Here is a 20,100-nt window from a genome sequence, read left to right as displayed (position 1 = left end):
TCTCACAGCCCTGGAGGCTGGACGTCCCAGACTGGGGTGGCAGCACAGTCAGGTTCTGGTGAGGCCTCTTCTGGACTGTGGACAGCTGCTGCCGGGTTATATCTACCATGGGTGAAGGGGCAAGGGAGCTCGGTGGGGTCCCTTTTATGGGGGCACTCATCCCTTCATGAGGGCCCGCATCATGAGCTAGTCACCTCCTGCAGGCCTCACCCCTTCACACGGTCACAGCAGGGGTTAGGTCTCAGTAGAGGACTTGTGGGGGCACATGTTCAGTCCATGGCGCGTGGTCTTTGTCCAGATGACCAGCCAGCCTCTTCCACTGTTACGACATTACTCTAGAGCACAGTGAACCACAGGTGAATTTTACGCTTAGGAGTGTCTTCAGGACAAAGTTTAAATCCTGGATTGGCTTCCTTTTGCTCGCCAAAAACCTGAGGCAGTCCCAGACTTTATTACACACATATCTGTGTTCCTTACATGCATATACACTTCAAACACCGTGTCACGTGTGTGATGCACTCAGAAAATGCTAACGGACTTTCATATTAGCCCAAGGGAAACATTTGAAAGGTAATTCCTGCCAAGGAAAGAAAGTGTGTTTTCTTTTTTTTTTTTTTTTTTTTTAAAGATTTTATTTATTTATTTGACAGAGAGAAATCACAAGTAGATGGAGAGGCAGGCAGAGAGAGAGAGAGAGGGAAGCAGGCTCTCTGCTGAGCAGAGAGCCCGATGCGGGACTCGATCCCAGGACTCTGAGATCATGACCTGAGCTGAAGGCAGCGGCTTAACCCACTGAGCCACCCAGGCGCCCGAGAAAGTGTGTTTTCTATTACAAAGAAATATAAACATTAGAGAGAAATTGTCTTTGAGTTTGGATTTTTGATGATCTTGCTTTCCTTCCGTGGAGGAGCCTGACGATTGATACAGAGTGAAAGTGGGGTGTTTGTGTTTTAAACCTTCTTGTTTTAAAACCATTTCGTTTTAAGTCCTCGTGGCTATGAGGTGCCGAAGGTGAATATCACAGCATCTTTCATCATTCTCACTGAAAGTCAGCATTTCAGCATTAGGTGTTTAAAATCATAATTAGCAAATCGTTTTTATCTTGATTTCTGTAAATGTCAGAATTGTGTTTCATGTTAAGTTACACCGGTGAGAACCCCCGGATCACCACTGGAGGGGGCTGTTGAGCCTCAGCGGCCCTGCAGCTCCGGTGCTTTCTCTTGGCGCCTGGCAGGGAGTCTGGTCCTGCGATCACTGACGGAGGCTGCCCTGCTCCCCACTGACCTGCGTGTCCTGACCCCAAGCTCTGGTGTCTCTCTCCGTGGGCCAGCACTGCCTCTCACGCTGCTTGGCCAGACCTCAGGCCCAAGGCCCGTTCCCCTCACAGCCTTCGGAAAGCCTGTTCAGCAGGTGTGCTTTTGTCTGAATTCCTGGGCCATGATGGCAGCGACTGCGTGTCCTGTTAACGTCACAGGCGTGTCTCTGTAATGTTCAGGCCAGCTCCACGTGGGTCTGTAGCTTCCGGAGCACGGGGGCTGGGGGCTGGGTGCTGGGGGCCCTGCTCGCCAACGTGCTCCTCCGCCCGAGTTTCCTTCTGCCTTTCCTGCTTTGGTCCGTGTGCGTGCACATTTCCTGAGGAATTCTTACTATTTGTTGATGAATCACATGCATTTAGGAGGGAAATGTTGCTTGGACAGCTGTTTACCTGATTGCTGACTTACTTTATAAGTGAGCACTTAAATGGACAATTTTGGAAGGCCGTCAGCTGTCCTGGTGAGCGAAAATGTGTCCAGGTCAAATGGGTCTTTGTTCTCCTGTTCTAAATCATAATGGGACATTTTTCATAAATTTTGAAGCCGTGGAAAAAAATATAGGAAAAAAAAATTTTTTTTTAGGTATTTTATTTGATAGACAACAAAAGAGGGAACACAAGCAGGGGGAGGGAGAGGGAGAAGCAGGCCTCCTGCTGAGCAGGGAGCCGAATGTGGGGCTCGATCTCAAGACCCTAGAATCATGACCTGAGCCGAAGGCAGCAGCTTAACAACTGAGCCGCCCAAGTGCCCCAAAACATAGAAAATTTTTAAAAACTAAACGTATTAGACCTAGGTTTTTAGGAACTGCTCTAGACAGACATTTCTTTGCTAAACATGAGCCTGTTTTTTGGATAACTAAGTTTTCACATACATTTGTCATATCTTCCATAATTAAAGAGATGAAATTCCAGATGAAAAAAGAGCTTCAAAACATTTTCCTTACTTTGATAACAAAATAAAAAATGCCCTGGAAAGGTAATTTTCTTCTCATTTCTTCCACATTTTTTAATATATTAAGTTCTTGATATTATTGCTTGTGGAAGCAAAATGGAAAATTTTTTACAATGTCAAGTATAAAGGACACAAAATTGTATGTTCCCTAAATTGCGGCTATGCTGAGCTACACACGCATTGGAAAACATCCAATATTGCCAGAATTATGGATTTGTGTTTATAGATAAATTTCCTGTTATGTTATGTCTTTATAATGAAAATTTAAAAGGAAATGTAAATATATCTACACGTCATAACTGTGTTTTTTACTTTTGCCAGAATATTCTTGCGACTCTTCTGCGGTCTGGTTATTGTCTGAAACACTTGCGTTGGGGGGGCGGCATTGATCTCTTGCACCTCTGAAACCATGTGTTCACTTTCTAGAGTCACCTTATCACTCTAAGCCGAGAAAAGTGGCGTCTTGGAGATCTTTGAGGACAGCAGCAAGCATGCCTCTTGGTAACAGAATGTCCTTAACCCCACAGAGACTGTGGCTGGGAAGCTCAAAGCCAGGTATGTGGTTGCTCCGACAGAGACCTTTCCCACTCCACAGGAGAGAGTTAGGAATCGAGGGTGGTGATTTAAGCTACGGTTTGTGACTTGACTTCTTTGAATGACATTGTTTTTAATCTTCTCGAAGACATTGAGCCTCGTAACCTTTACAAACCGGTCAGTGTGGTTTCTGACGGTCTGCGTGTGTGACACCGTATGTCTTTGAGTCTTAGGAGGCCTCGGCCCGGCCAGCCTGGCCTGTTGGAGCCAGCTCCTGCCAACCTGCACGAGCCTCTTTTTCCATTTTAGGAATTTGGGGAGCTGGTCGATGTCACCCTGGCAGCTTAGATTGGACGTGGTGGGAATATTTATTATACCAGGGAACTAAGCAGATGCTACAGACCTGGGCTTTCTTTATCTCTTGAGATCTGCTTATTGAACACTTAGCAGCAAGGCACCGATAGCCACTATCTGATGGCCGCCTTTAGCTGTCTTCCGCCCAGGAAGATTGATGATTAGAGGCAAAACCTCCTGTCGTGTTTGTGTGTACCTGTCGTATTAAATCCATGCACGTTCAAACCAGGAAGTCTGACCCAGCCCCTGAAGTCAGACGTGACCTTGGAGCATGCATGGACCACCCCCCCCAGCAGCACACCCGACTATGTGACAGAAGCTTTGAGAATGAAGAGGTCAGATCTCAGGCGTTCTGCCAGCAATGGTGAGCCCAGTGATGCTGGTGAGGCCCCAAGTGAGGGAAAGCAGGAGGGAGAGCGCGGGATCTGCTTGGACACAGATCTGGGGCTTCCTGTGCTGGATCCCTGCGAGATCACGGACAGAGGACGGGGTCCTGCAAATCCACTCTGTCCTCCTAGAAAGTAGCTTTGCTCATGTGGACAGAGACATCTTCCAGGGCTCCAGGAGGGCCCGTCCCCCTAAACTTAGAGTCTTAATGAAATCTGTTGGACACACAACCTTAGAAATAACAATTGCAAATAAGGAAAAGCCCACATCTCACCAGAAAAGCTGCATGTTGTCCTGTCTCTGTCTTCCTGCCTGGCCTTTCCTGCACGGCTCTCACAGCTCTCCTTGAGGGTCTCCGCACTTGTCACTGTGACCGCGAGCTGACCCCCAGCCCGCGCTGGCTGGCTCCCAGTTCTACTTTAGGCTTCGGTGGTTTGGAGTCTCCGTATATCGGGTATCACATCGGAACCAGAATGTGCCTCACTGCTTCGACATGGGAAGGGGTGTTAGTCTTTTCGTTTTGTTTGCTATTTAAAACCTGAACATACCGCTTCTCCTTTTGGCCCCTTCTTTCCTTTTCCTGCAAGTAAGCCCTGTGTTCACACCTTTCCACTTCCTTCTGCTTTCTTTTTCTGCATTGCTATCAGTTTTGGTCTCCTTACTTTCGGGGAAGGTATTGTGGTCAGGCTATAAAACATGCAAGTATTTTTGCTCTTTTATTATTTTTTTTTAATCCTCCTTTTTTTTAAAGGGTAATTTTACCAACTTCTTGGTTTTCCTTAAGGTGCAGCCAGGAATTCTTTCTGCTGTTGGGATGATCTTTTCAGACATTTGCGTATCGCCCTCCAGGTCACGTTCCCGGGACCCCGGTCTACAGAGAGAAGGAAGACATGTACGACGAGATCATTGAGCTGAAGAAGGTAGTGTTTCTGACTGTCCCTTGCTGGTTTTGGACAGCGAGAACCTTCTACAAGGACGGGTGGGAAGGCCTGGGTCGGTGCTGATGTGTCTGTGCGGAAAGAACGTGAGCTTTGGGGGGACGCCCGAGTTCGAAGCCCGGGCTTGTGCCTTGGAAGCTGGGAGGCCCGCCTTGCGCCAGCTGCGGGAGAGGCCTCCCCAGTGTGTCAGCGCCGTCTCTGCTCTGCTCCCACAGCATGGGCTTGACCTCACAGTCCCTCGGCACAGAGGTTTGGCATCGGGTAAGGTCGCTGGTGTCATTGTTATCAGTAGCCTCCTATGTGTGTGTATGTGTGTGTGTCTCCGTGTGAACTGGATGTTCCATGTGCCCTCACTCTGTGGATCTCCATAGGAGTCTGTGAGGGAGTTCATGGCTCTTAGCTGGTGATGACCTTGAGACTCAGACAAGGTAGTCATCCATCCAAGGTCAACCAGTAGCAGAATGAAGACTTCCACTAAGGCCGTCTGCCTCCCAAGGCCAAGGCTGCTTTTCCCACCACGTGCTATCTCCCAGTCCCTGATGTATAAAGTGCACTGAGCTGAATCACTGTCATCCTCGTCACCGTCACCATAATCACGACTGCCATGCTGTGCTTTAGTGCCCGTATGCGTTCTTGGGCCCCTAGAGAAGAGGCCAGGGTTCGCTCCCTTCCATAATATCAGTCTCTTTCTAGCCCTACTGTCCCCACCAGCCGAACCCCATCTGGGGGCCCACAGCCTGTCTGGGCACCAGAGGTTAAACAGGGTGTGGGCAGGAAGCACGTCCAGGGCCCGGCCATGGTGATGGGCCTGCGAGCCGTCCCTGCCTGAGGAGCGCCTGGTCTAGGCCACTGTGTATAAGACACGGTCCTTCTGCGTCGGTCCAGACGAGATGCTCTGATTTCAGGTAGAACCAAGAGACTGTGCCCCACGGGAGCGCACAGCAGTGAAGGTGCCTCCCACGTGCCACGTTCTCAGGGCAGGTGTTGAACAGGTGTTGGGCAGGTATCATGGGGAGAACCCAGTTTTGAGGTCTGAATAATCACTGCGGTAGCACTCTTGAATCTTCGTGGGGCTAGAAGTGGGTCTCTGGGTAAAATTATGCTGACTTTATTCAGACTTCACCGTCACAGGCTTCTGGAAAAAATCAGCTCAGGCTTCTAGACGCAGAGAGAAGAGAGTCTACTTCCTTGACACTGTGGCTCTGGGGTCTGGAGCATCAGTCATTTTTCTATGGCAAGTGATGCCTCAGTTTCCTGTTGAAAATGAGTACCATAGAGGTATAGTCTCTCAGGGTTGCTGTGAGAGCTCAGCAGAGTACCAGTGCGAGTGCTTGCTCAGCGAGGGGCCACCGGTGTAGACCACTCCAGGGAGCCTGACACTCAGTGAGGAGCAGGGTGTAGACTGTCCTGAGCAGTAGCAGAGGTGGCACTGAGAGTCCCCTGACCCTGCACCAGTCTCCCCCACCTGTCCTCACAGTATCAAAACCAGGACATGGACATGGGCGCCATGTGCGTTTCCAGTTCCGCGCCATGTTGCCACGTGTGTGTGGTCATGTACCTGCCACACGTCAGCAAATGTGCTGCCCCAGGCTATTCCTTGAGCTGTCCCTTTGTGGTCAGACCTGTCTCCCTCCCCTCTCACCATTCCTAACTCCCGGTGACCATGACTTCTCCCCATCGCTACAATCTTGGCGTCCTGATGATGCTCTGTACATGCAATCATACTATAAAGGACCCCTGGAGACTGGCATTTTCCGCGGAGCATCCTGCCCTGGGAACCTTCCAGGGCGGCCCGTACCATGGCTCCTTCTGCTCAGCCCTGGTCCAGCTGCGTCCTACCAAGTTTGATATTATCGTACTTCTCTCTTGTGCTAATTCCCTGAAGACCCTTTGGCCCACAATTATTTGGAATTATGTCGTTGAGTGTCTGAGCGTTTAGAGATTTTCGTGTTGTTTTTGTTGCCGACTTGTAGTGGACTCGTTGTAGCCACAGAACTCACCCCATGTAGCTTTGTTTCCTGTACGTGTGTGCAGGTTGGCTCCGTGACCCAGGGAGTGCCCGCCCTCGCATCTATGCCACAGTCGTGGGAAGACGGTGTGCACGTTGCTGGCAGCGTGGTGTGTGGGCCGTCAGCCTTTGTGGGGTGCCGGGTGTGCTCCCTCGCACCTCTGCTGGCTTTCTTTGCAGCTGCTTGCTCGTCGCTCAGGGAAGGGTGTTGAAGGCCACACTCTGCTGGTGGGTCTGGCTTCCCCTCCAGTTTCGTCACTTCCCCTCCAGTGTGTGCCTTTAAGGGTCACTGTGTCCCATTGACCCTGATAGTCGCTACATGACATCTGCCTCTGCTCTCTGATGTCTGCTTGACTGGCACTAACGGACCTACTCCTGCTTTCTTTGGTTAATGTTTCAGTGGTGTCTCTCTTTCCATCCTTCTACTTCCACCTCCTTTCTTGCCACATTAAAATCAGCTTTTTGTAGACAACATATGGTTGGTCTTAATCTACTTTGCCAGTTTCTGTCTTCCGGGTGGTTTGTTTAGATCACTTACATTTAATGTAATTTTTGGTATGTTAGGATTTAGGTCTCGCATTTTGTTTTGCGTGTGTGTGTGTGTGTGTGTGTGTGGCCTCATTACCCCTGGACAGGGAAGTCCTGACCCTCCCCCACTCCTCCTCTGACCACCCCCTCCCCCAGCAAGGAGGGGGCAGGGAGCCTTGCTACAGCCTGGCGGGGGTGGTGGGGGTCAGGGCTGGACTCCGCACTTAGCTGTCACTGACAGGGATGGGGCCATTTTCCGTTCTGCAGGGTCTGCCCGAGGTGGAGCCATTATTGTCCATAAGTTTTCTGCCCTTTCCTGCTGGGGAGAGGAGGCTCTCCTGTCTGTGCCCATGGGCTTGTCCAGGCTTTGCCTTTCCCCCATACTCCAGTGAGTGAGTATGAGGCATAAGGGGGGACTCTGGTTCCGGAACTAGTCTGCTGCTTCTCCCCACCCGTCTGAGCCTCCTCATGTTTGCCTCCTATACACCGTCCAAGGTTTCTCAGGGTACAAAGCAGGAGGGAACAGAGAGTGTACCTCCTATTTCCAGAAGCAGAATTCCCATGATATGATTTCTTCTCCTTTTCAACAGCTATGCATGAACTGACTTATTCATTAAACCCTCAGCAAGTGCCAGGGACCTCTCATGCCCCAGAGCGCTACTGGCCTACCACAGGTGTGTGGCTGACCTACCAGGTCTCCCTCCGTGGGTGCATGCTTTGAGTCAGCTGGCCGGTGGTGGTTTTGTTCAGATGCTGTCCCCCTTCCTGCACACCATGAGTGCCCAGAATGGAGAAGGGTGTTCCCAGGAGAGCTGGCCAGTCCAGCTACAAGGCTCATGCTGGCAGCTGGTTGACTGCACTGGCTAACGGCGTGGGCACTGGCTGACGGCATGGGCACTGCCTATTGTGGCTTGTGAGCACCGCTGAACCTTACGCTCTCTGGGCTCTGGGGTTCTGTGGCCTGGGAGAGAGCTTTCTCAGTGAGGACAAGGAAGACAAAACTGAGAAATACCCTGCCATTGCCATTTCCTAAAAGAGTGTTGTAAGTCCTGAGTAGAAACCGGGAGAGAATTCCAAGTACATGGCAGCTGTGAGAGCGAATCAACTCAGTTTAGCGGGAAATGGGCTGCATGGTCTTTTCTCCTCAGTTCACCCCAGATGGGTGAAAACCCGTGGGGCCTTTGCTCTGACCCCCTGAGCCCCAGCAGAGGACAAGGGTGTTAAGAAGATGGTAGTTAGCCTTTGACGAGTTTTAGCGACACACACTGTGACACACGCAGGGCTGCTTGCCGTGACATGAGCCATCCTTCCCCTCCGTGACACACACAGCACCCTGACTGGGCACCGGGCCGCTTTGCAAGATCTGTTCCGATGGGCGTTTGACCAGGCCGTTCGTGTGCACGTCTGTGTGCACAGGTATACGTGTGTGTGGTTCTGTCTCCCTTCAGTCACTGCACATGCAGAAAAGTGATGTGGATCTCATGCGAACAAAGCTTCGGCGCCTAGAAGAGGAAAATAGCAGAAAGGACCGGCAGATAGAGCAGCTTTTGGACCCCTCCCGAGTAAGTGGTGGCCCCCCATGTGGCAGCGCTCGGCCACAGGCTGGGAAGGCGCAGGCTCCATGCCTCAGGCTGTCGGGGGGAGAGGCTGCGCCGCCCGTGTCCTCATCTCTCCGTCTGCTTACCGCAGGGCCCCGATTTTGTTCGGACTCTGGCAGAGAAAAGGCCTGATACTGGCTGGGTGAGTACGATCGCCCACAGGACAGATGACCTTCCCGCTGAAATCGCCCCACGGGTGAGGGCTGCCTTTCCTCTCACGTAGAGAGGAGTGACAGAGCATGAGGGCCCAGAATTCCCTAAACCAGCCTCCACGGAGCCGGAGCACTGCGGATGCTGTCGGGGGATGCGAGGGGAGGCCGAGCAGGCTCCGCACGGGGCGGTAGGGCCATTGTAGGAACCGCGGTCACAGTGGGGGCATCCCTGCCATACCTGAGACACACATTGGGCTCGAGTAGTGATGCTGAGTGAACACGGCAACTAAGTGGGAACAGACTAAACCCTTACGGCATACACGCCACCGTGGCCATGGGGCGCACAGCCAGAGCGGGCAGAGTGGAACGTGGTGACAGGCAGCAGTGTCGTTCTGTGACCAGTGCTGTGGTGGGAAGCCACTGCAGGTGGACAGAGCCGCATCCCCATATCTCTCCTGAGTCGGGGAGCATGCTTTTCTTAGAAAGGCGAGACGCGGAAAGGAAACTGGAAGACAATTCTGAGATTACTGAACCCAGGGAGTTCAGTAACATTAGTGACGTGATTATTGGGTTTGGTGACCTAAAATTTGTAACGGCCCCCCCACCCCGAGACGACAGCGGGAGCTGGATCGGTAGTAGGGGGAGCGGGGCAGACAAGAATCTGCCCCAAGCACACAGAGGGCCGGTGCTGGCCCGGATGGAGAGCAAGCAGCCGGCCCCGCGTGAGTGCTTGAAGCCCGGCTCTGCCCTGAGGAGAGCACACAGGAAATGCTCTCAGGGCCTAGAACAGACGCAGGTGTTTCCACAAGAAAATCATTCTTAGGTGAGCAGTAGCTCCTACACCTTGTATGGTCATATGTAATCTCAGTGGATTTTTTTGTGATAGGGACTCAGTCCCCATTTTTTTAAAATCCTGAAACTGAGGTTAAGAGATTGGCCCAGATCAGGTTCGTAGTGAATCCACAGGCCCCGCGCAGCCAGCAGCATCTGCCTGGGTCCCCACTGCTACCCCGCCGTGCGTACTTGAGTGAGGACATTTGCTCCAACTACTACAAGTAAGACTATTGGAACCAGTGTCAGCAGGACTGAGACCGCGCGGGCATGCTCCGAGATGGACACTGCGTTTTCGGTTGGCAGGACTGAGCTGAGGAATGGTCTGTGAGGCCATGCCTGCCATTTGTCCAGGCTGTGTCTTTTTGAGCTGTGTCTGCAGGGAAAAAAACAGAATAAAAACAAAAAGCCTTTCATGTAAGGATATTTATAGTTGCCCATTAAACCAGAAACCATTAAAATCAGAATAATGCCTCATTAAAACATCTTCAGAAAAAAAATATTTTTTAAAGATTTTATGTATTTATTTGACAGAGAGATCCCAAGCAGGCAGAGAGGCAGGCAGGGGGCGGGCGGTGGGGAGTGGGGGGAAGCAGGCTCCCTGCCGAGCAGAGAGCCCGATGGGGGTCTTGATCCCAGGACCCTGAGATCATGACCTGAGCCGAAGGCAGAGGCTTTAACCCACTGAGCCACCCAGGCGCCCCTAAATAAATAAAATATTTAAATAAAAAAAGAACATAAAACAGTACAGCTATGTTCAACAATGTCTATGTGATTAATTTAGATGAGAATTTAGAGTTACATAAATAACGTACTTGTAGAGGAAGGACTTTTTGCATTTTTATTTGATGCTGTGGGGTTTTTTTTTCTTAAGATTTTATTGATTTTATTTAGAATGTGTGTGAGCACGGGACAGAAAGAGGCAGAGAGAGAATCCCAAGCAGACTGTGCACTGGGCACAGAGCCTGATGCGGGGCTTGATCTCATGACCCTGAGATCGTGACCTGAGCCAAAACCAAGTCAGAAGCTCAACCAACTGAGCCATCTAACACCCTGCTGTGGGTTTTATTTTTTTAATTTTTTTAAAAGATTTTTTATTGTTTATTTGACAGAGATCACAAGTAGGCAGAGAGGCAGGCAGAGAGAGAGAGAGAGGGAAGCAGTCTCCCTGCTGAGCAGAGAGCCTGATGTGGGACTTGATCCCAGGACCCTGAGACCATGACCTGAGCCGAAGGCAGAGGCTTAACACATTGAGCCACCCAGGCGCCCCTTTTTTAAAAAATTATTAAAGTTGATTAAAAGTAGAAATTCTAGGGGTGTCTGGGTGGCTCAGTTATTGGGCGTCTGCCTTTGGCTCGGGTTGTGGTCCCAGGCTCCTGGGATCGAGCTCCACATCAAGCTCCCTGCTGGGCGGGAAGCCTGCTTCTCCCTCTCACACTCCCCCTGCTTGTGTTCGCATTCTCCTTGCCTCTCTCCATCAAATAAATAAATAAAATCTTTAAAAAAAAAAAAAAAAGGTAGAAATTCTAGATCCTCGGGAATGGACTGTTCCCACTTTCACATCCGCTGCCAAATTGCCCTTCAGAGTCACTGCGTCTCGTGATTGGACACTGTGATGGTCACCGTCTCCCCTCAAGAGACATTTGCACATGTGCATGAGGAGGGCTGGATGTCTACTGAAGGTTTGTTTGTATTAACAGCTTGAATATCCATCAGTAGAGGGATGGATGTCTACACCACATGATCACACCGTGTAAGAATCACCGAGATCTGTAGGCACAAGAGGGGTAGACACCAAGACCATTCATGGTGGGAAAATGACAAGTTGCAGACTGTGTGCGGTAGGGTGCTGTTTCCACAAACACAGCAGAACGTCTTACTGTCGAGGGGTTCACATCCATATAATGAGGTCTAGAGAACTCACATTCAGTGGAGGACACTATTTAGTTGAGAGGGTTAAGGTCAAGGAGCATAGTTCTTTCTATAGTGTTTTAATTTTTTTCTTTTATAAAAAGATGTATTCATGTATTACTAATAAAATGTAAAATCAGCTCAAAATCCAATTAAACAGTTGTTTGATGGTTCAAGAAGAAAGAAAGGGATAGTCTTCCAGAAACCTAAGGGTGCTATCTCCCAGAGTGATATGTTAACAGAGAGAAGGAAAGAATGAGGTGGACGAGGAGGTCTTTCATTTCCCGGAGGGAGGGCAGGGGAACGCTGCCCAGCAGAGGCTCATTTCCAAGGGACCACTGCGGACACAGTTGCCCAGGACAGGTCAGGATGGGATCTTTGTGTCTAGTGCTGGCAGTGGCTTCCTCCAAAGTGCATACCATCCCGTCAGTTCCTGGAAATGTGGAATGTGGCCAAGGGGAAGGCTCTGCCCCTGCAGGCACATCTCCCAGCCCTGCCCTGCCCTTGCCACCACACCCAGAGCCAGTGGGACAGCTGGCCCTCTCCTTGCTGCACCTAGACTCTACGAAAGAGGGCAGCAATCAAGGGGGAGAGGGTGTCCAGATGCTGCCAGGTCAGCTGGCAGCCTGGGGACAGGGCAGTCTGAGTGTCCAGCGGGACGGGGAGCTCACGGACACGGAAGCAGTCCACTTGATGTGCTGGTGTTCCATCGGCAGGTCGTCAATGGGCTAAAGCAGAGGATTCTCAAGCTAGAGCAGCAGTGCAAGGAGAAGGACAACACGATCAAGTACGGACGCGCTGGCGGGTGGCCGGGGCGGGGCAGGGTCTGGAGGGTCCCCGAGGCCTCGCCCCACCGAAGGCTGGCTGGAGCCAGCACATGCGCCCCTCGCCTTGCCTCGTCTCCCGTACCAGGGTTTGCTTTGTCTGCCCAGACGGCAGCTTCAGCCCCCCACCCCGCCACCCTCTGTCCTATGCCGCTTATCCCAGCTCCCTCTGCATCTAAAGATGAAGGTATTAGCCACCTCCTCCAAACGGCACTGGGAATGGGACCACCCTTCATCTCTTTTCCTGTCCCTTGTGCATTTGGGAACTGCTTTCTCTCCTCCGTCTTCTGTAGGCCACTGGAGGGCATGCGCTGGGTCTTTGGTCTCGATGCCAGCCCTCAGTGCTGGGACGCCAGCCGCCGGCCCATTCCCATGGCGCCCTGGTGCTCCTTGGGGTCGGCCGCACACACTCCCCCGCCCCGTAATACAACACAGAGGGGAGTCGTCTGTTGCCCCAGTCTCCCCTGTGTACAGCAGCTTCCCCTTCCTGTGCTTCTGGCTGAAATTGTCAACTGTGAACGTTTGGATTATTTGCTGATTTCTCCTGTTGCAGAATCCTGAACTCTAACTGTACTTTCATTTGTCTGCTGGAGCTTTTTATCTGAAGTCTGTGGGCTGCTGAGGCGGGGGAGAAGGGGCTGGTGCTGCGGGAAAGAAGTGATGCTCCCTCCTTACAAAGCACTCTTTCCCCCGCCCCCCGAGGCAGCTGTTCTCACCCCGAGACTGGGTCCTTCCCAGTCACTTCGCCTCTTCCCAGAAGGCCTCCTGCTTAGGAAGGAATAGCTTTAGAGAGTCTGTTACCACACCTGGAGGTGGCGGGTCCAACATGGAGGGGGTCCTGAGGGGTGAGGATCCTCCCGTGGGTCTCCATGCGAGTCTGCGAGGCTCCTCACCCAGCCCACAGCTCTCGCAAAGCCATCCCCGGTTGACGTTCCCAGAAGCCCTTGGTCTGCCCCTGGGGCTGGCGGCACTGCCGCACTAACTCTGAACTTGGGTTTCTAGCAAGCTGCAGACTGATATGAAGACCACTAATTTGGAAGAGATGAGGATTGCCATGGAGACTTACTACGAGGAGGTGCGTGGCCTTCTCCAGGGTGGGGCGGGGGTTGTCCCGCTACACCCGGGGACCCTTAGCTTGCACGTGAATCCCAGGAACTAGGCGGAAATCAGGAATCTGGTTTCAGCTTGGTTTTGGAGAAAGGTCTACATGCTCATTTGTATCGTAATGTACTTTAATTTGGTATTTACAGATCCACCGTCTCCAGACTCTCTTGGCAAGCTCCGAACCCATAGGAAAGAAGTACGATCCTGTCCGCGAGAGCCGTGTTTTGTGTTTGGTCCTAGGAGTAGCACAGACACCATGTGGGAGCCGGCAGTGCCCTCCTCTTTGGAGCCCGCACCTGTGTGGTGTGTTAGTGGATGTGTTTCTGCTTGGGACCATTACCCATGTCCCCTCCTAGTGGCCACGTGCTGGCACATTCACCTCTCCACGTGCCCAGTCCCTAGCTCCTGCTTCGGAATGGTTTCTGCACGCAGTTAACACTGTTGTCGAAAGCAGGCCTTCCTTGTCCAGAACCTTTAATACCAAGTACAAAGAATACAAGTTCACTTCCCCAGAGGAGTTTCTTAGTAGAGACATGGGGGTTTCCATATCTCGAAGATTCCCTTATCATAGATTTGGCCATGTCACCAGCCTCGGCGCTGAGCTGCGAACGAGTATCCAACATTCACCCTGTGTCAGGCACGGCTTCCCTATTCCCCTTCTGGGATTGGCGAGCTTTTTCCATAAAGGACAGTTGATTCTTGCTGTCCGCAGCAGGTATGTTCTGCGAAATGTCCGCCAACACGGACCTGCTTGAATACTGAGCCGTCGCTTCCCGGGGTGGGCATGCAGAGTAGGTTCCTAGAGCCTCGGGTCACGACATCATCACCCGCCCTGTTTCTGCGTGTATTTCGGTTTAGAGACGGCTTATTTGGTAAATACTGGATTCCTGGAGTGGCATCGCACACACGCACACGTGCTTTCTCGTGATTAGGAACATGAGATGCCCCTGAGGGTTGTGCGGGCAGAGGGGGTGGTTTTAAACTGTGAGATCACCAGCCACAGCACAAATCGGGGGAGAGCACTCAGCGGATGGTGGAGGTGCAATGGTGGAGCACGTGGGGACCACGGGGAAGGCGGGGTCCCCACCCCCATCCTACCCCGCCCCTGCCAGGAGCTCACCCCTCCAGCTTTCCGGCTTTCCGCCCGCTGCCCTTGTCCCTGAGCAACCCCAAAGGCACCCCAAGAGTCGATTCAGGGCTTACAAATAAATTCTAGCCAGTAGCTGAATTTGCAAATGCAGAAACGAAACTGTGAGGATTGGCTGTTACGTTGGACTTCGCGGGATAAGGGGCAGAATCATTAAACAGGGATCTATGTAACCAGACAGAGAGCAAGTTCCCAGTCTTTAAGCAATGCAGTTTGGAACAGATAACTAGTATCAAATACAGCATCTTGTTATGCAGATTTACAAATGAGAATGGGATTCGGTTTGGGGGATAGCAGTTTGCTTCCTTGGGGCTCAAAGTCCATGTTCCCTGTTCCACAGCAAACATCAGCAGAGGCCACTCTGAGCCAGGGACAAGCTGTCATGTGCCCATCCCTCTTTTCAGGCATTTATAAAGCCGCTTTAGGAGCTCAAACCTAGCCCTTGGCTTTGTTATTCCCAGGCCTCCCGGGGAGAAGAAAATGGGCCTCAAAAGGCAGAAAAAAGTGAGCAGCGCCCTCCTAAGCTTGTCCCGGAGCGTCCAGGAGCTCACAGAAGAAAACCAGAGCCTGAAGGAAGATCTGGACCGCGTGCTGAGCAACTCCCCCACCATCTCCACCACGAAGGGTACGGTCCCCAGAGCCACCCACAGAGAGACGCTCCAGGAGAGGCCGCGTGGCCGGTTCTTGGAGGGAAGATGCGGGCAGAGGCCATGGGAGCATCCTGGCCCTCCCGCTGTGTCCCCGAGGCCCTAGTTCAGCTGCCACGAATGCAGATACGCACTTCCCCAATGTAACGAGCGCCTGCTGTGTGCCAGGCGCCCTTCTAGGAAGCGACATCGAGTAGGGAATGAAAGCAGATGTCCCTCGTGGGGGCAGCATCGTACTGGAGGGGATCGAGAGGCCAACCCATCAATCATGGGTCAGGTGGTAGCAAGTGTCAGGGACAGTGGTGTGTGAATAGGGGCTTTGGGGACAGTGACAGCTGCCAGAGCTGGGACAGGCGAGGGACAGCCAGGCCCAGAACCAGCGTGCCCAGCATGTGGCAGCAGTGGGAGGCTGGTGGCAATGAGACAAGGCATGGGGTCGGACGCAGGACAGGGCTGTGGAGCCCAGGCCCAGGCCCCCGGGGTTTGGGCTGAGGGGAGAAGACCAGCTTCTGTGCCGAGTGGACTGTAGGGAGACGGGACTTCTGCGGTGTCCTCGCGGTAGCTGCTGGCAACCCGGAGCAGGGTGGCACCTTGGGGGGTAAGAGGTGGCCAGGTTCCGGATGCCTTTGGGAGATCTGGTGCAGCCTCTGAGAGAAGGGAGGAGCCAGGCTCCAGGGCTTTTATCTGAGTGCCCAAAAGGACGATGTCCTTTACTGAGGTGGAGGTGACAGAGAGGGGTGGCTATGGGGGAAGGGAATGAGTCCAGTCTGTTGCATGGAATAGCTGTCCGCATGGGTGCAGGACGTATCACTGATTCAGGGCGGAGGCTTCGGCAGGTGTTCCCCAGCCAGCAGAGGACCTGAGTGGGATTCAGAGCACCGGAGAGTGAGTGGAGCCGAGGCGGGCCCCGGGTGCAGCCACAGACATACTCAGCAGTGTGCAGAGGGCGAGGTGAGGGTGAGCCCAAGCATGGTTGCCAGTAGCCGGCGAGATGGCCCACAGAGCTAGGAGCACCACAGAAGGACATGCTGGAAGGAGGGAGGGGGTAGAGGATAGGGCAAAGCGGGTTCGTGTGACCTTGAGAAAGACTGTCTTGGACGGATGGGGCCAAGCCTGACGGGTAGAATCAGGACTGGATGGCCCACGAGGGACAGCGCCGCAGTGTGGGGGACAGAATCCTTCCCAGGAAGGCACCTTTTGGCTTATAAGCATCTGCCAGGTGGGGGGTCTCCTGGCTTTGCAGCTGGCTATGGAAGGAGAAACTTGCAGGCCGCGCTTGAGATGGGGGGCTCGGGCTGAAAGGGCCAGCGGGATGGTTGTAGGAGGTCTGTCTCTTAAAACCATTGCTTCCATCAGGTTATGTGGAATGGAGTAAGCCCCGGCTGCTGAGACGGATCGCAGAGCTGGAAAAAGTGAGTGGTGTGCCTCTCAGCTCACCTTTTACCCTTTTGGACCTGCTCATGCTAAAGGAAGAGCCAGGCAGCTTATAAAGTGGGGACACAGAGGAGACCTTTGCTCACAGGACACTTGGAGTGAACGTGTGAATGCACAGTGGCTGTCTACGGATGGCGCCCAGGGCAGGCTTCTCGCAGGTCTGGATGAGACCCATGCCTTGTGCCTCTCCCGTCCCTGGTGTCACAGGGGGCAATGCCATGGTCACGTGGCACATGGTTTCAGACTCTGTGTGTGACTGGCGACAGAGGCAGGTGATGGGAGACCCAGCCTGATGAGTGTGTGTGGGTTTCTGTGACTGCTCACCCACCAGTCTGTGTGTCTGAGTCCTCAGGAAACAGTCCATCCACCAGAAAACAGGGGAGATTTGAATCTGTAAAATCGATCTCACTCCTCTGGTCAGTAATCAGCCAGATTCTACTGGAGCTGGCCCAAAGTTTCAGCTTCTTCTGAGTAGCCTGGCAAAATTGTGAGGGCTGCCCACTTGTTGGGCCAAGCAGAGTAAACCTAGAGGGAAGTATTTAACAAAACAGTTCTGCGTATTTACACAGCAGCAAAACCCAAGCTGTTTCTATATATTGTGGGTATTTTGAAAACAAAGCTCGCTGGGAACAGAGTCAACTGGAGGTGGCTCAGATGTGACGTGGGATGGCGCTTTCTCGCCTGAGACTAAGAGGGGCTGGCATCAGGCAGGCTACAGGGCTTCGTAGCTCTCCGCTGGCACAGCTGGGCTATCACTCAGGATGAAAGCGCAGAGATTGAAAGTCCCAGAAATCCTAAGGAAACACTAGGGTAAATGAGCACAAAGAAAAGAAGCTTATGAATTCACCTCCTGTGCCCGTGTTCTGTTTCATGAATGGCGCCTTGCCCCCTGCCCGCCCCAGGCTGGGCTCTGCTGGCCCGGTTCCCTTTACTTCCCCAACAGGCTTCCCTTCCGACAGGCTCCCACAAGGTGGAGCTGTCCTGGGGTTGTGAAGCCACACGCGGTCCCATAGCTGTGCTTGAGTTTCCCTCATCTCTTCCTTGGGTTTCATAACCGGAAAGTAAAATGAGAAAGAATATCTTTTAAAAATGCCTGTGTTGCCTCTAGAAAATAAGTTCGATGGAAAGCCCCAAGTCCCATACTTCCGAAGCAGTCAACTCAAATGCCGTGGTGCCCTCTGCATCCAGCTCTGCCGTGCCCAGGCAGCCTCGAGGTGACCGGCAGGAGGACAGCGAGCGTCTCCGGGGGGCCATGCGGAGCCTGAAGGGCGAGCGGAATGCCCTACAGATGCAGCTGCAGGAGAAAGAGTAGGTTGTGGGGTACGGGTGGCACCCCGTGCCCCTGGGAGGGGGTTGTGGCTAGAGTCCAGCCGTTCTGGAGAATTCAGGGGAAACGCTCAGCTCCTCGTAGTAGTTGTTGCTGTAGTCTTATATGATTCAGAAACTTCCTATATTTTGCTTATGAAGTAGAAGTCACTTTAGTGGTAAAAAGAAGACATTAATTGACCATATTATGTCACTGGAAGAAGGGGAGGTATCATTTAAATCTGTTCGTGCTGAACTCCAGAGTGACTTCCAAATTATTTTTTAGAGAAGAATTTACTTTCATCGATTTGTACAAAGTAGATAGGCCATCAACTTAGATCTTAGGCAGAGTGGTTTAGAGAGTCAATAATGTGTTTGTGATACCCAGTCTAAATACCAAATAAGACATAAATGCTGTGGTCAGTGTGACCCTGAAAGTTTGAAAGGCAAAGTCTCCAGATTATGCTTGTTCACTGTTTGTTCTCTAGTGTCTTGATCTGTAATCCTACTAAAAACATGTCTGTCTCCTCTGCTGCTTACTTGTGGCTTCTCTAGTCGCAGTTGTGTCATAAATAAGCCAAATTCATATCTTCTGAGGTGGGGTTTATCTCTCTGAGTATGGCCTGGAAGGCCATAGCCTCACCATCACCTGGGAGCTGGTGAGAGATGCAGAACCTAGGCCCCGCCCACCTGGGAGCTGGTGAGAGATGCAGAACCTAGGCCCCGCCCACCTGAGAGCTGGTGAGAGATGCAGAACCTAGGCCCCGCCCACTTGGGAGCTGGTGAGAGGTTTAGAACCTAGGCCCTGCCCATCAGGGAATCTGGTTAGAGATGCAGACTCTAGGCCCCACCCATGGAGGGGGATCTAGTTAGAGATGCAGAATTTTATCTCCTCCCACGTGGGAGCTGGTTAGAGATGCAGAACCTCGTCAGACCTAGATCTCCTGAATCTGACTCTGTGTCTAATGAGGTCCCCTGGCAATTCCTGTGCACATTTAGGTCTCAGAAGGACTCCCTAGCTGACTCCTTGACTACTCTCTGCTGCTTTCTGTTTACAGCAGAGGAAAATTCTTTCACACCCCACCTGTTCTTACTCCTCCAATCCAAATGCATCTCTGCAAATTGGTAGGTTCTTTGTAAGAATTAGTGTTTCATGAAGGATTTTAATAATTGAGCTAGTCATTTCGAAAGGTAAATCATGTCTCTGATAATCTCTTCAGCTGTCACCTGGCTTGATAAAACCTTACACTTAACGAGCCCTTGCTCTGTGACAGGCCTCTGTGGAACACTCAGGGTGTTCCCTCTGATTCATAAGGAGATTAAGGGACCTTGAAAAGTTAGGCCACACAGCAGTGAGCTATGGAGCTGAGGTCAGACTGAGGTCTTGTGTCGGAGCAATGTTCTTAGCCACGTGCCACCTGTGGGACCCGGGAAACCTCGTTGGGAAGCAATGTGTTTGGAGGTCCTGGGTGCCCCCCACCCCCCGTTCTCAACGGTTCGGCTCAGACAGCAGCCCTGTGCAGTGCAGGGTGGACCCTCTGATCACTCATCTCAGGGTCACGTGCTGTGTAACTCTTGGGATAACACATTATTCCAGCTTGTCTGGGGTCGCAGCTCGTCACCCCTGTATCCCGGGGCACCTAACCGTCACGGGCACATAGCAGCTGCTCAGTAAATATCTGGCGGAACCACACCATGGCCGGGGTGGCAGGCCTGTTTGGGTGTGTTCCTGGCTCCATGGGCTAATCAGTGAGCACCTCTGTCCATCAACTGTCATAAGAAAGGAAGTCGGGCGTCTGGTGTTTTCGGAGAGCTCTTCCTGCTCTGTGGCTATCAGCGCAACCGTAGCCCCCTGTTTTCATGAACACTGAAGGTCTGTGGTTCTGTGCACTCAGGTTGGAGGTGAAGAAGCTTATGCAGACCAATGCCGAGCTGCGGAAGGAGCTGGAAGGCATGAAGGGAGGCGAAGAGGAGAGACGAGGGAGAGAGGAGGCTCTGAGGTAAGTGTGCCAGGACTCTCGGGCTATCAGGAGATCACGGGGTTCCAGGCATCTCCCGTCCTGCCTCCATGCAGCTTCTGGAACAGTTTGCATGCAGCCCCAACGCAGGTCCGCCCCGTGCCCCGCCCCCCCGT

General features: G+C 52.4%; 1 protein-coding gene across 8 annotated transcripts in view; it reads left to right on the top strand.

Moving 5' to 3' along the window:
• Positions 1–20,100, top strand: part of IQCE (IQ motif containing E) — a 46,541-nt gene that overhangs the window by 7,819 nt on the left and 18,622 nt on the right. For 4 of the 8 annotated variants that reach the window (XM_059154626.1, XM_059154629.1, XM_059154631.1 and 1 more), the window contains 12 exons: positions 2,691–2,819; positions 3,382–3,516; positions 4,389–4,459; positions 8,462–8,575; positions 8,703–8,753; positions 12,222–12,292; positions 13,332–13,404; positions 13,580–13,629; positions 15,042–15,205; positions 16,584–16,639; positions 17,770–17,969; positions 19,862–19,966. In XM_059154626.1, the coding sequence (XP_059010609.1) occupies positions 2,691–2,819; positions 3,382–3,516; positions 4,389–4,459; positions 8,462–8,575; positions 8,703–8,753; positions 12,222–12,292; positions 13,332–13,404; positions 13,580–13,629; positions 15,042–15,205; positions 16,584–16,639; positions 17,770–17,969; positions 19,862–19,966 (1,219 nt within the window). Of the gene's footprint in view, positions 1–1,234; positions 1,411–2,690; positions 2,820–3,381; positions 3,517–4,388; positions 4,460–8,461; positions 8,576–8,702; positions 8,754–12,221; positions 12,293–13,331; positions 13,405–13,579; positions 13,630–15,041; positions 15,206–16,583; positions 16,640–17,769; positions 17,970–19,861; positions 19,967–20,100 lie in introns of all 8 variants that reach the window. The other 4 variants (XM_059154630.1, XM_059154627.1, XM_059154628.1 and 1 more) reach the window with 4 other exon arrangements.

This window comes from Mustela lutreola, chromosome 17 (assembly GCF_030435805.1).
Source record: "Mustela lutreola isolate mMusLut2 chromosome 17, mMusLut2.pri, whole genome shotgun sequence".
Lineage (NCBI taxonomy): Eukaryota > Metazoa > Chordata > Mammalia > Carnivora > Mustelidae > Mustela > Mustela lutreola.
The sequence above is the reverse complement of the archived record's forward strand: the minus strand, read 5'-3'. Positions and strand labels throughout refer to the sequence as shown.